We start from the raw sequence: 14,197 nt of genomic DNA on the forward strand, positions 1-14,197 counted from the left end.
TGATTATTGCCCCCTTTTTAAAATTTTCACCCATAATTCCGGAGAAAAATACATTGCAATATAGCACTTACATTCTGGGAATCTTGTATATACTGATCCCTTTCAATGAGTTATAATTGCCCAACACATACAATATAACTTGCAAGAGACATGTAGTGATCTCATTTCAGAAGAATCTTCAAAACTAGATCCTTTTTGCCATTTGGGGGAAAATCTGATAATCTTTTCAGCCTGTACAACCTTTCCTTTATTATCATTTTTAAGACTAGGTTACAATGCTGGAATTGAGCCTAACCAATGGGACCATTCACAGTATCTCTCAAACTCTTTAAAGAAAACAAGACAGCAGATGTAGAAAAGTCGTTATGCTTTAGTGGACAGAAAGAAAAGACCAAAAATATGAGGAAAGCTTTCAAACTCAAAGGTTATAAATAATATCAATGTAGTTATAATTTTCTCATTTAAAGACACATTTATCAGAACTTGAGTAAAGAGGCCTTATGTGTAGCAACACAGAGTATTGTGCAAGAAAAATTTCCATGGATTGCATATTTCAAGCAGCTTAAAAGCAAATGGGACATGCAACTCTTTGGAGGTGATATATGACTGTTATTTTGTTTTATATTCATGTACTAGTAAGTATGTAGAACCACTAAAATAACCTTCACTTCTGGAATAATTTAAAAACATAATAAATTATTATTAACATCATTATTGAATTACTTTCATTGAACACCAAAAGGAGAAAGAAAAATAAACAATGCACGAAATTATCAAAGAGCACTTAAAATATAGGACATATATTTACAGAAACAGTATATAAGTTCTACAGAAGCATTTTAATGAATGGTAGTCATATTTCATTATAATAAATCTATGAATTTAAGTTCATAAGTGGAAATAATGTCAATGCTGTAAACTGGAGCCATATAATTACCTTTCTACTACTGAAGAATAACTCTTTTAGCTATAAGTAGGACACAGAATTATTTGCCCAGGTGCAAATTCCTTAAAAATAGCTATATATTTAAAAGAATATGATCATCTGAAAATAATAAATCTTGTCTCAAAGTTGAGATAATATATGAAATAATGTATTTACAAATGCAACACATATTTGACTCTATACAGTCATTTTACATTTGGCATTCCTCATTACATGCATAAAACATCACTGATCCCACAAGCTGCACTGTCTGTCAGTAGCCTTCCGGGTACAAATCAAGGTCTGGTTGTCACCTATAAAGGCCTTCATGGCAAAGGGCCAAGCTACTTGTGCAACCAGACTTAATAGAGAGGGCATGCTCTGGGTTATCTATTAAGCAATGTTATTTTATTTATTTATTTGTTTGTTTGTTTGTTTGTTCATTTGTTCATCCATCCATCCATCCAGGTTCTGTAGCTGCCCATCTCAATCAATCACTCTGTGATGTATACAATGAAAAATAATATATGCTACAATTAAAACAACAAACATTTTTTTAAAATGAAAATTTTTAGTTTTTAAAAATCCAAAATAAATATACATAGCAGCCAAGATAGTTAGCCAGTAACAATAAAGCCAAGAAACGGGACCCTTAATACATTCAGAACCCCAGGATCGGGATCACAGCCAAGATTTTAGAAAAGTTTACGAAAGGCTAACAGGGATGGGGCCATTCTAACACCTAAAGATGTTTTTTGCCTTTGCAGAGCCGGGGTGGGTGTGGGCTGTCTGGGCTGTATCCAACCCAGAGGGTGCCAATTTGACAGGCCTGCTCTGAGGGGAGGATATTCCACAGAGATTCACACACCGCTCCAATCTTGATTGCAGAAAATATGACTTCTGTAACAGAGTTGTTAATGCTTGGAATACACTACCTGACTCTGTGGTCTCTTCTCAAAGTCCCCAAAGCTTCAACCAAAAACTGTCTACTATTGACCTCACCCCTTTCCTAAGAGGTCTATAAGGGGCGTGCATAAGAGCACAAACGTGCCTACCGTTCCTGTCCTACTGTTGCTTCAAGCTTGTGCCTATGTATGATGTTATGACAAATAAATAAATAAATAAAAAGTATGGGGTACTGCAGAAATGGTCCATCTTCTAGTCCCTATCAGCTCACACTTTTTAATTGATGGGTTCTGCAGCATGCCCAGAAACTCCCGGAGTCATGCCTTCTTCAGTGGTAGTGCCTACCCTATGGAACAGCATCCCCTCGGAGACTTGAATGGCACCTGTTAGCCTTTTGCAACTCATTAACAGATGGTGCTGATCCCCCAAGACATTTGGATCGGATGGTAGATGAGTTCTAGCTTGGTAATGTTACTGAGTTTGGTAATGAAACATCTGGAAGAAAACAACCAAGCTCAGAGAATACCAAGGACTCCACAATCCTGAACTACAAATATACTCTTCTATTGTGTGGAATTCCATATAAAATATATTCTAGAAAACATTTTAAAGAGTACTAGCCTTCCCCTAAACCGAAAGGTAAAATCTAAAGGCTGACTGTTGTTTATCAAGCTCTAAAGAGATGATCTTCTATGTATATTTAAAGCGATTATCAACAAAATATCACAAACAATAAGAGTTAAGTTAATAATTATTAACAATAATTAGTTAATTAATCATTATAAATACAAAGCGGAACGGAAAAGAGTTAATCAACATGGTACTCTATAGATTTGTTAGTTTTGGACTTCCTGGGAAGAGAATTGAGTATTGCACTGCAGTATATTTGGAATGTACCAAGTTGGAAAAAGCTGCTTTAAAAATATTTACAAGGGGTAAATACTAATAAGGTTTAAAAATGGATTTGATAGTTATATACTTCGGTTTCTAATGCTGGAATGCAAATCTTGGGAGGCCATGTAAAATAGAGAAGGAAGACAGCCAGAATCATTACACCTAACAATTCCCTTAGAATAAAAGCAAGCCAGTACATCTTGTACCTTCTGAACTTCAAATGCTATCCACCACTCTGTACTTGTGAAATATTTGACAACCGTTCTATTCCTGGAAATCCTTATAAGCAATAAAACCACAGTGCTTATCTAGTCTCTGCTGCATCTGTAATGGCTGGGTTTAAGATGAGTAAGTCCCTAACTGTGCAGGACTGATATAATAGGTCATTCATAGAATTACACATTAAAAATTTAGTTGTTCAGACAGTGTAATAATTCTACAAAGCCCCAAAGTTATATTAAACTTTGGGGCAAAGGTATGGTATATTAAAATTTAACATATTCCTTGTTCTCCCACTCCCACACATCTTCCCCATTCAATTCTGGTATATCTACATTTTGTCTTCTTTTCATCATTAAAGCTGCACCAGCCCTACATTTCAGGTGAGATTTCTCTACCTAATTTAAGCCACTAGAAGTGTTTGCTGCTTCAATATAACCCAGAATTTGCTCACATTCTACTTTTACTGTTGCTCCAGCTGGCATACTTTCAGGGAGTTTGAAACAGAGTTGACCTCTAGGCCCTTGGTTCAGTAACTGAAAGAAAGGTCAAAGGGCAACAGTTCCATAGCTGTAGCAGAAAACTACTTAGGTTAAATATGACAAGAAAAATAAAGGCCATCTTAGTAGGAAGCTCCACATTTGGAGAACTTCAGAGGCAGGGAAAGAGTACAGCCAGCCATAATTACAAAAGCAAAAGCTGTGCGGTCTGTCCAGTGCCTTTCCCAATCAATACACCGCTGACAATTATGGAGAATGCAATCAATCATGTGAGACAAAGGAAGAAACCTAGATATCAGAAAGAGGCATAACAGTACTCTATGCTCTTTAAGGCTAGCCAAGATTTTGTGCTAATGGAGGCAAAGCAGCAATGCCATCCTTCTCCCAGTCAAGGAAGACAATGCCCCCAAAGCCAAGACATCAATCTGAAAAAACCTCTCCCCAGGTCTGATAGTAAAAATCCAGTACAAATAAATTAAATAACAAATGATTTGTTGCCTTTCCATGCTATTTAGAATCTGCTGCCTAAGGAAGCCTGCTTGGTTTTGTGTCATGTTAGACCCTCATGCCTGAAACAACATGATTTTGATATATTTCAGCTGGTCTTGTCTGCTCTCTTCGGTTGCAAACTAGCAAGGATGATCAGCTGTGAAGAAATGATGGGTAAAATGACCCTGGCTCCCAGATTACTACTAGTGGAAAAAGAGCTGTGGGAAGCAGCATCCAAGTGATGGTGGATGAACATTAAACACATCTCTTGTCTAATCCACAGTCTTTCTTTTCAGAGCAGTAACAGGAAGGAGCGGCTTAAAAGGAATTATGTATTACAAACATTTGGAATATGCAAACAAAAAATATCTTTAAAATGCTCCATGATCTTAACTAAAACAGAGCCAACAGGTTTGTTTGCAGAGTGCTACACTGTTGGCAGTTTTCACTGCAACAGACTAAAGTAGCAATCCCCTCTGGAAATAATGCTGACAAGTAAAAACTATGAGAGAGAAATATAGAGTTCTAACCTATGACACACACAAGCCTTTTGAAAATCAGACAGCAAAAATACAAATGAAATATGGCTAAGACAAAAGAAATCATTATTTATAAAACACGCTATTTTATGCAACTCTCTGCCATGAACTATATACATGGCTGCATTTAGATTATATTCAAGAGAGACTTCAGGCATTGATTTAGAAGAGGTCTATTAATGGGTTAATGATCACCATACTGGACTTCACCTTTTGCCATCCACGTTTTAAATTGAGAGGGTCTTTAACTGTGGTAGAAAAGCTGCAGATTCCAAAGAGATAAATGTGCTGTGTAAGGAGAAGAAATGGTTGAGACAAAGAAATCTTTGTGGATGTTCACCAGTTAGCAGTAACAGCTCCCGGATACATAGGAATGACACATTACCATTTTGCAAACTGCAGCCCCCATTTAATAGAAATTCCTTTTTTCCAGTAGCAAGAGAAGAAAAAGAAAGCAGCAATGGCATCAGGAGAGAGGTCAATTTGCCCCTATCAGCTGTACCCTATCCTGGTAAAAACCTCTACCAGTGATATGCCCAAAGAAGTGACAATGGTTTAGTATGGACTATGTTCACTAGAGAGGAAGGGACTTCTGAGAAGGCATCTCCTTTCCCTTGCAGTTGCCTGGAGGATATCAGCAAAAAAATCATCAGTATTCTGGTATGATTTCTGATGCAGTTCAACTGCAAAATAATTATTAGTCTTGTAAGCTACTCTGTGAACCCACATGGCTATCTAGAGATCAAGGTGTTAATATCCTGCTGAAATATTCTTGTAGAAATCTAATTATTTCATTAAAAAGTAAACCATTAAATAGTATAATTCAGCAAAGCATTGTTCATAAGCCAAATCAACATCGTTCTCTTGTATCTACCGTAAGATAACATATAAGCAACTGTTGCCAGAACAGTATCTTTAGAGCATTTCTCATGTAAACATCTTAAAGGCATAAAGGAATATTTTTTAAAGAAAAATCCCAAATGAATATGCTAATGAGATTATGGCAACTCCAAAAGAAATAATAGGGAAATGTGCTAACAACTCACTAAAACTTTTACTGTAATTGTTCTCAACTTTAACCAAGCATCAAAATCACAGGTGAGCCCTACTGAAAAGAATATAAATTTGCAAAAAAATGTGCAGATACTACTTAAATTTCCCCTGCAAGTTCTTCCCCTCTCTGTTCCCATGGAGTTGAACAAGCACAGCATTGAATTAAAATGTTGGGTAACACAATGTTCAAGTAATCTCAGCTCTTCAGTATACCTGCAACACATCTGACTGTGTTCTTATTTAATTGGAAAGTCTTTCCATTTGTGGAAGGCTCAGGTAAATGGTGTTTGCTGCTGTTGTCATTGTTTTAACAGTTTCTTCCTCTGATTCCAGCTCCCAACTAATTCCTCAAGCTCCAGAACAAATTTCAATAGATGAGTAGAAAAGTCTCTAACTTGATCAAATTTTGTGAATGAAAAAATAACATTAGATATTACTTTTTCTGGAATACTGGAAATTTTCATAAATGCTAATTGAATTGGAAGGATTAGATTGATAAACTAACAATCAAAAGGAAATTAAAATTTTCAGCATTGCATCTGTTAAACATTTTGCAAAAAAATGAGTCCTCCTAATCTTCAATTCTTCCCTGAAAACCCTGATATAAAAGGGCCTTGACTTTGGCCTACAGTATAGTTTATATCACTAAAGAAATCAGTTATGCATCCAATGCTTTCTTCTAAGTTAGACTTCTACTACTATTGGTGTAAATGCTCATCTATCACAAGACCAAATAACTTGAAACTTCCAAAGAAATACCAATGCCAACTGATACTAACAGGGGCAAATTAATAATAATAGAGCTTCCTGTATGTCAAAAAGCCCAGATACTAAAAACTCCTGCTAATTCAGGTACAGGATACATCATTGAAATAGTTCTGGAATACACATAAAAAGAACAACATAGATTGGACAAATGTTCTGGCATTTGTCCAATCTATGGCATTTAGAAGAAACCTACTGTCACAAGAAGGTGATTTTATTTATCTTTGATGGTTTAAAGAATTTGTATAATCCTTAAGTACAAAAGCAGTCTGCAATAACGCACATAAACACCCAATGTTCCAGCATTCACTTGCATAATTAAAGCTAGGCTTTTATTTACTTATGTCACAAATGGACCCAGGTTAGGTAGAAGAAGCAGGTATCCAAAAGGAAGTTGGGACAGGCTTAGAAGAAAGAGCTTTCAAAACTGACAGAAAAAAAGGGGCTGCGCTAAAGGTTTATGATTGAACAAAATGTCTACAAGGAAACCGCAATGTTTCTCCTAAAAAAGAATGACTGTAGCCAAACTAGAGAAATGGCTCATTTCCTAATATCCACAGCAGTTTGGATCAATCAATGTAACAAAGCAATCTCTTTTTCTATCCAAGGCCTAATGCCATGTGTATCAATTGCACCCCTTTACTTTTAGAAGACTCAATAATAAAATGTACCATTACTATTTAGCAAGTTCAAGCATAGCAAATCAAATGTAATCCAGAGACTAGTTGCACATTAACACAGAAAGGTTTCATATTTCTATTTTAGGGGAGACAAAATCTTGAAACTCCTGCAATGAGAATATATCAGTTTTATTATCATATTCATGCTAGGCTTTGCACTTCAGTTTAGGGGCTTCTTGTAACAATGCACTAAGAAGCCTCTTTGCTCTATGCTCCTGGTCCAGGCTGGATATGAGCCTCCTCCTGGGATGCAACTCACAGGCTTCTTGCAGCTCCAGAGCCATGATACGCCAGAAAGCCCAGAGGGGCAGTGCTTTTTAAAATTTATTAATCAAATTTATAAAACACAGAACATCAGAGTTGGAAGGAACTTTAGAGGTCTTCCAGTCCAACTCCATGCCCATTTGTCTGAAATGTCTGAAAATTGCTTGAAAATATAGCAGCCCATCTCACCATTGTTGGGCAGTATACAACAATCAGATAAAATTGTATTCTTTCTCCAGCTCACCCATAAACGCTTGGTGGGCGTGGCTTGGTGGGTGTGGCAGGGGAAGGATACTGCAAAATCTCCATTCTCTCCCCAATCCAGGGGAAGGTTATTGCAAAATCCCCATTTTCTCCTGATCAGCTGGGACTTGGGAGGCAAAGAATAGATGGGGGTGGGGCCAGTCAGAATTTTTACTACCAGTTCTCTGAACTACTCAAAATTTCCGCTACCTGTTCTCCAGAACTGGTCAGAACCTGCTGAAACCCACCTAAGCACTACATCCTCTTTCTTCGGCCTCCCTGAGCTCATGCTGTTGTGCATAACACCCTCCCCCAACTTGCACAGCCTATGCCAGTCCTCCTTGTGGCTCCTCCATGTCCCTTACCTGGTATCCCCTCTGCTTTCTGCTTAATGACTCACACATCTGGAGTTACAATGTTAACTGAGACTGCCATGATTGCCCTCACTAAGCAACACAGTCACATGACATCACATTTTACGACCTCATTACTTAGTGATGGAAACTCCAGTCTCAATTGTGGTCATAATTTGAGGACTACCTGTAGTACAAAAGACATCAGCTAAATTCATTATTAGTCAGTGACTGATTCCCGCTTTGAGCTAAGCCATGGCTTACTGAATAAATCACACTTGTATGAATTCACAAGGCTAGTTTGTTTATTAAATGGATTCACATGTTGCTATATTATAAAATTATTCTAACTTTACAAATTATTTAAATGCTGTGACATATATGATTTGCAAGCTACAATGACAGTTTAAACAATACACTAAGTAAAAACCTTTGGGAGTTGTATATACATGTTTGTATAACTTAATATACTCAGCATTATATTATGCATGGCTATATTTAGCAAGTTCTTGCAGTTAATTGAGTCTATTGTGAATATCTCATCCTATTCATGGTGGCTCCCACATGGATGTCCAGGGGCAGGGGAGAGGCAAATGATTAAATGTGTGTTTATGATGCAAACCCTGCTCTACTTGCATCACAATACTGTACACAAGTATGAAAGGGTTGGACTTTATATTGTGACACATAACCCATATTTCAGCATTTTGATGAATTAGTGTGGATGCCTGTGGATTCCCATTTCCAAATGGCCACGTCATAGACATTTCCGAATGTCTTCCGGTTTTGACCACTTTTCACCAAACCAGTCTATCCCAGTATAGTCTCTGCAACAAACTCTGCAATAACTCCAAAAGCCCAAACCCCCAAAATTCAAGAGGTAATAAGTAAGTACAGACATTTATATCTGTAACTGAGTTCTGTCTTCCCTGTTCTTCTATTTGACTTGACATTATTTTTATATCTAAGATATTTTATTTTATTATTGTAAATAAAAGAATTTGTCATCAAAACTTCCTCCACATAAAAGACTGCATAGTTGCACAGCTTTAGGGTGGGCACAAACTTTGTTAACTTCTGCAATACTAGACCCTAGGCAAGAAAATCCAAATTGCAATGCTTCCTATTTTTTTCCTCCAAAGCCTGGATAGCAGGCAGAAGTCTTTGATAAGAAGGTTAAGAAGTCAGCATTTGGACAAAGTACAACATGTCAGTGAGTTCAATTGCTTGGGAGCAGCCTATTATAAAAATCCTTAAATAGGAATCTGGCAGGCTTTGTACCTAGCTTGGCTATGTCTAAAGGGCTTCAGATTCTGGAATTATTACTTGGGACTTTGTTATTGGTGGAAGACTCACAACATGACTCAGCAAGGTTAGTTACTTTATTGCAGTATTGGGAAAAAAAGCTATATACTGTACAGCAGACCATGTCTACTGCAGTGGCCAGCAATCATAGTTACCGTATATATAGGTATACAATTTAGGATTTCAGTTTTAGGCTTCCCAACTTTCTAAGACTAAGTCAACAGATATTTTGCATCTCTCTTCATGTTCCTGGAAGGCACTAAACGTGTTGATGTAAGAGTTGACCTGAGTTTCGGAACTGTCTCACAAAATTCTTCTTTATCAGGTCCCATGGAAAGAGAGATCCACCAGGAAAAAAAAATAGATTATTACTCCACCCCATTATTTTCTGGTTTCTCTCCACACAAAAGCTGTAATCATACAAAATTTACTCCAGGGACATAGGTATATATTGTTAATTGCTATTGTGTACTAATGAAATTATCAAGCAGAAAAGTAATAATTGTAAATGTAATACAAGCTTTATGCAATGAACAAGATAAAATAAATAAAATGGAATTTAACTTAATTCAGTATCTGGTGGGAAGATGACATGAAAAGAAGAAGGTAAGATAACTACTCCTCATTTTTGCACTTTTTAATAATTTGGTCATTAGGCGCAACATCACATGATTGCCATTTGCAACCTCCTTCTGGTTTCACCATATTGACTTTGCTTGCCAAAAGTCGGCTGCAAATGGCAATTGCATGACCATGGGACACTGCAATTGTCATAATTGTGAGTTGATTGCCAAGTGCCCAAATCACAATCACATAACCATGGGGATCCTGCAATGGCCGCAACTTTGAGAACAGGCCATAATCTCCTTGTTCAACAGCATAACTTCAAATGTCACTAAATGAATCACTATTAATCAAGGACTATCCTTTTTTTAAATACTTCCCAGCACATGATTTCATATGGACATTTGAAGAACTAGACCTTTAATCAGGTTAGACAGAAACTGACTGAAATTTAAACTGACAGTTTAAATTTACATTAAAATTTTATTAGCTAGGAACTTCAAGAGAGATTTGGGAATCATATACTTCCCAAACATTAAAATCAGCCAAATGGAAGTAATTTTTTAATTATTAAGTTCCAAGAAAAAAGAAAGTTATTTTTTTTAAAAAGAAGTTTGCTTATTTGTATGCATGTGATTGAAACTCCAAAGTAGAAGAAACCACATATAAAAGATGTTTATTGAGATCATTCCCCTTCCATTTCAGTTTAAAATTAAGATTTTTTTTTATTTTGGATGTTACAGTTTACAATTCCAAAGATATTTATTATCAATTATTACAAATCAGACACTGAACTCTTAAACAACTATGTCATAACCAGAACTAGACCAGACCAGCAAGTGGATGGATCTTCCTCAAGAGTTCCTCAATGAATTTCTGTTTCTAATCCAAATCAAACATGAAAGCTATACTCCCATCCACAAGAATCAGTGAACTAACAGGCAAACTCCTGAGTAGCTATGTATAGGGTTACACTACGAACAAATACAGAAGTGGAGTAGCTACTACTCTGAAAGATTTAACTAAGGAACATTATTGTGTATACTGTAGTGTATTATATTCTGTATGGGATAGAGGATATAGGGGAAAGCATAAGCATTAGTAGCTTCCAAATTAGGACAACAAGATCCATTTGGGAGCTACATATAAGAAGAGCTGCCAAAACAGGTCTATCCCATTTAGTGTTTGCCAGTAAATATTCAGAATTTCCTGAAGCCTCCAGAGAATGTATACTCTACTTATGTTGCCCTTTCCAATTTAGCTACAATACACATAAGTAAAAACAATGTAATTATCCAGCAGACTATCAAACTTCAAATATTTTTAATATCAAGCACTTGACATTTATCTTAAACCAAGATATACTGATATGCAAAAATAAGCACAGTTTCATGAATGAAGCAGCAAGTAAACTTAGGTAATTACCCGAGTATAACTAACAGCAATGTACCAGAGAACTTTTGGCTCTTTAAATATTGCTGAACTACTACTAAGAGAACTTCAACCAGCACAGCAAGTGATGAGCAACACTAAGACCTGTTGTTGAAAATGCAGGTTCTCTGTCCTTGGTGTAAGTAATCCAACGTTCTGATTAATTGAGCTGACAACGTGAATCCATTTGTTACATTTATATTTTATCAGTGGCTAAGTAGTAAAATATACATTTAAAATCAGAGATGTGTTAAGCACAGTTCATCTTCGAAAGGAGATGCCCTAGTTGGATACAAATACTGAGAGAATGCAATTTGCTCTCCTTTTATTACACAGACAATATTTAAAGGTTGGCACTCAATGCAGGAGTTCAGAAGCAGACAAGCCTGTCCAAAGTCACAAACCTTGACTGCAGCATGCCAGTACTTGCTAGTCCTCAAACAAACTGATCGATTAAATCTACTAAGTCTTAGTTTGCCAATAGAAACTAACAGGTGTGGCCAATCTTAAAGCAACAGCACACTTCCCACGATCTCTTAGCAAGGCAGGCCTTGCTCCTAAGATAGATCTCTGTACAGTTTTTAGCTCCCATCTCCAAACACATCCCTTCCAAATGCCATTTAATGGCATCTTCAGTCACTCAAGGGCAAATTAATTGAAGCAGCAGGAATTGGAGCCGGTTTACTTTCCTATCACATGTTATCAGCAGTGGCAAGGATGCAGCACTACTCAGCTTTCTACTCTATGAGTGGTGGGGAGACAAATATGATCCATGTGTGAACATTTAAGAAATTCCAGTATCTTTAATGACAACTAATTCTCTCAAAGAACTGAGGAAGGGGTATGTGTGAAGAAATCAATAACCTAGGCTGTGAATATCTCTATATTGTTTGGGGTGGGTGGGGGGGGGTAAGCTCTTTTCAACTATTACAATCAGGGTTTACTTCCAAGGAAACAAAAGATGAGCTGTTGGGGGGGGAGGTTAACAAAACCTTGAGCAACTCCCATAAATTAATCAAGGCTTGGGCCTAATAGTCCCTGCCAGAGGAATACCCCACAAGCCAGAGAGGTCATCAAGCTCAGGCGTTCCAATAAATGAATACAGCTGCAATCGTTTAATCGAATTGCAGGCAACTTCATCTCCCTGCATGCTGCAAGCAGCTTTTCGGCTTGGCCTGGCATTACATAATATTGCTTCCAAATACACAACAGTACTTGAACCTTGGGAGCCTCCCCTAAAGATAATATAACGAACTGCATGCAATCGGGGTTTTAACCTAGCCGTGATAATTCCACCACTACTACCACCCACTGCGCGGTCTGCTATTTCTTCTTATTTTCTCTCCCGCAGCTTTTTTTTTTTTTTGCGAGGTGGGGGGGCGTTTTTCAATAATCAATCTCAGGGGTCCTCCAACCCCCCTCCCCCGGCTCGTCCTCCGCTCCTAGGAAGGACAGACCGGCTTGGTCTCCTGACACTCAAAACTAACTAGCCGGCGTTTTTGGTGATGGTGTTTTTTTTTTGCCAGCCGGCCGCGAATCTGGTTCTCCAGGAAAAAGGAGCTTGGTTGTTGCGTTTTGTCATCACTCGGCGTTAGGCAGCACTAAAAATAGACTGGCACGAAGCACCGCTTCTTTGGCAACCTTGCAACTCGCGGTAGTTTCTCCTCCTAAAGATGTTAATCGCAGATCCCCAATTTAAAACAACAACAACAACAAAAAGGAGGAGAAATTGCTGGGCTGAACACCGTTTTTTCTTTTCTTTTTTCTTTTTTTTTTTTACCTGTTCCCCGAAGTCGATGGCGATATTGGTGATGCCCAAAGGGACCAAGAAGCGAATGAGGGGCCAATAGTTGGTGAGCGCCGGAAATTTCACCATAGTCCCAGCTGCGCAGCGACCCCAAACACATCTGCCGGAGCGGGGAAGCTACCAGGTGGGAAAGCAGGAGAGAGAGAGAGAGAGAAAAAGACGACGAAGGGCGGAAGAAGCGGATGCTTCTTTAAAAAGGAGGCTGCCGGCTTTCCCCAGTAAGGCGGCGAGGCATCAGTGATCAGCAGCGGCTCCACTCGCGTCTGCCTCCTTTTCTGGTCTGGTGCGCGGAGCGGTTGCGTTGCTCCCTTTAGCAAGAAATCCCAAACACCAAGTCCATCCCTGTCGCCACCGCCGCTCCTGCCCTCCTCCCACACAATAATCTGCCGCTGGTGGAAAAAAAAGGAGGAGGAGGGACGCCGGCGGCACCATTACCTCCGCCGCCAGAAATATCTCCGGGCGTTTTTTCCATTATCAGAATCCCAAGGAGGGGAAAGAAAAAAAAAACACCATCTCCACCCCACCCACTTGAGCGAGCTCGGAGTGCCCCGCCTCAGCCCGAGGTGGGCGAGTCGGCCGCCGGAAAGTGATGGGAGCCGGAGGGGGGTGGCAGCGGCGGGAAACCGCCACACATCCCCCGACGTGGAGATCACACAGGATCTGCGCTGCACTTCCCTCCGCCGCCTCTTCTTTCCGGGGCTGTGAGGGCAGAAAGAGGTTGGGAGAACGGGGCCGGCTTGGCCGCTAGCGGAGGGAGAAAGCCGGCTAGGAAAAGGCCGTGCCGCCCCGCTCTTCTTTCTTTCCAAAAAAAATTAAAAAAAATATCGCCTCCTTTTCCCAGCCGCTTTCCCTTGGCGCGTTAAGCACGTGGCCTGCTTTACCCAGGCTCGTCTCTGTGAGGTGGGGTTTTTTTTTTCCCTCCCTCCTCTTCCTTCGCGTCTTTCCCCCGAGAAAGCAGGAGCCGGTGGAAGGGGAAAGAGAAATGCTCTGTCGCTGCTGCTGCTGCTCTTCCTAACGCCGCGGCCTGAGCACAGCACCAGTCGAGTTGCAGGCAGGCTGCCCGCCCGCAGCAGCAGCAGCAGCAGCAGCAGCAGCAGCAGCAGCGAGGTGCTTAGGCCGAAAACTCTCAAGGGCGTGAAAGGGACGCGCTGCGCTGGATCCAGCCCAGAACGCGGCGTTTGCGGGAGGCCGCGCTTTGGGGGAAGCTAGAAGGCGATTCTTTTCTGGGTTTGGGGACCCCATCTGACCCTTAACAGTGTA

At 39.3% G+C, this 14,197-nt stretch overlaps 1 protein-coding gene across 1 annotated transcript in view; it reads right to left on the reverse strand.

Annotated features, from left to right (window-relative positions):
• Positions 1–13,962, reverse strand: part of ANKH (ANKH inorganic pyrophosphate transport regulator) — a 98,145-nt gene extending 84,183 nt beyond the window's left edge. The window contains exon 1 of the mRNA XM_058178792.1: positions 12,911–13,962. Coding sequence (XP_058034775.1) covers positions 12,911–13,006 — 96 coding nt within the window. The 5' untranslated portion in view covers positions 13,007–13,962. The remainder of the gene's footprint in view (positions 1–12,910) is intronic.
• Between the last annotated feature and the right edge of the window lie 235 nt (positions 13,963–14,197).

This window comes from Ahaetulla prasina, chromosome 3 (assembly GCF_028640845.1).
Source record: "Ahaetulla prasina isolate Xishuangbanna chromosome 3, ASM2864084v1, whole genome shotgun sequence".
NCBI classification, from domain to species: domain Eukaryota; kingdom Metazoa; phylum Chordata; class Lepidosauria; order Squamata; family Colubridae; genus Ahaetulla; species Ahaetulla prasina.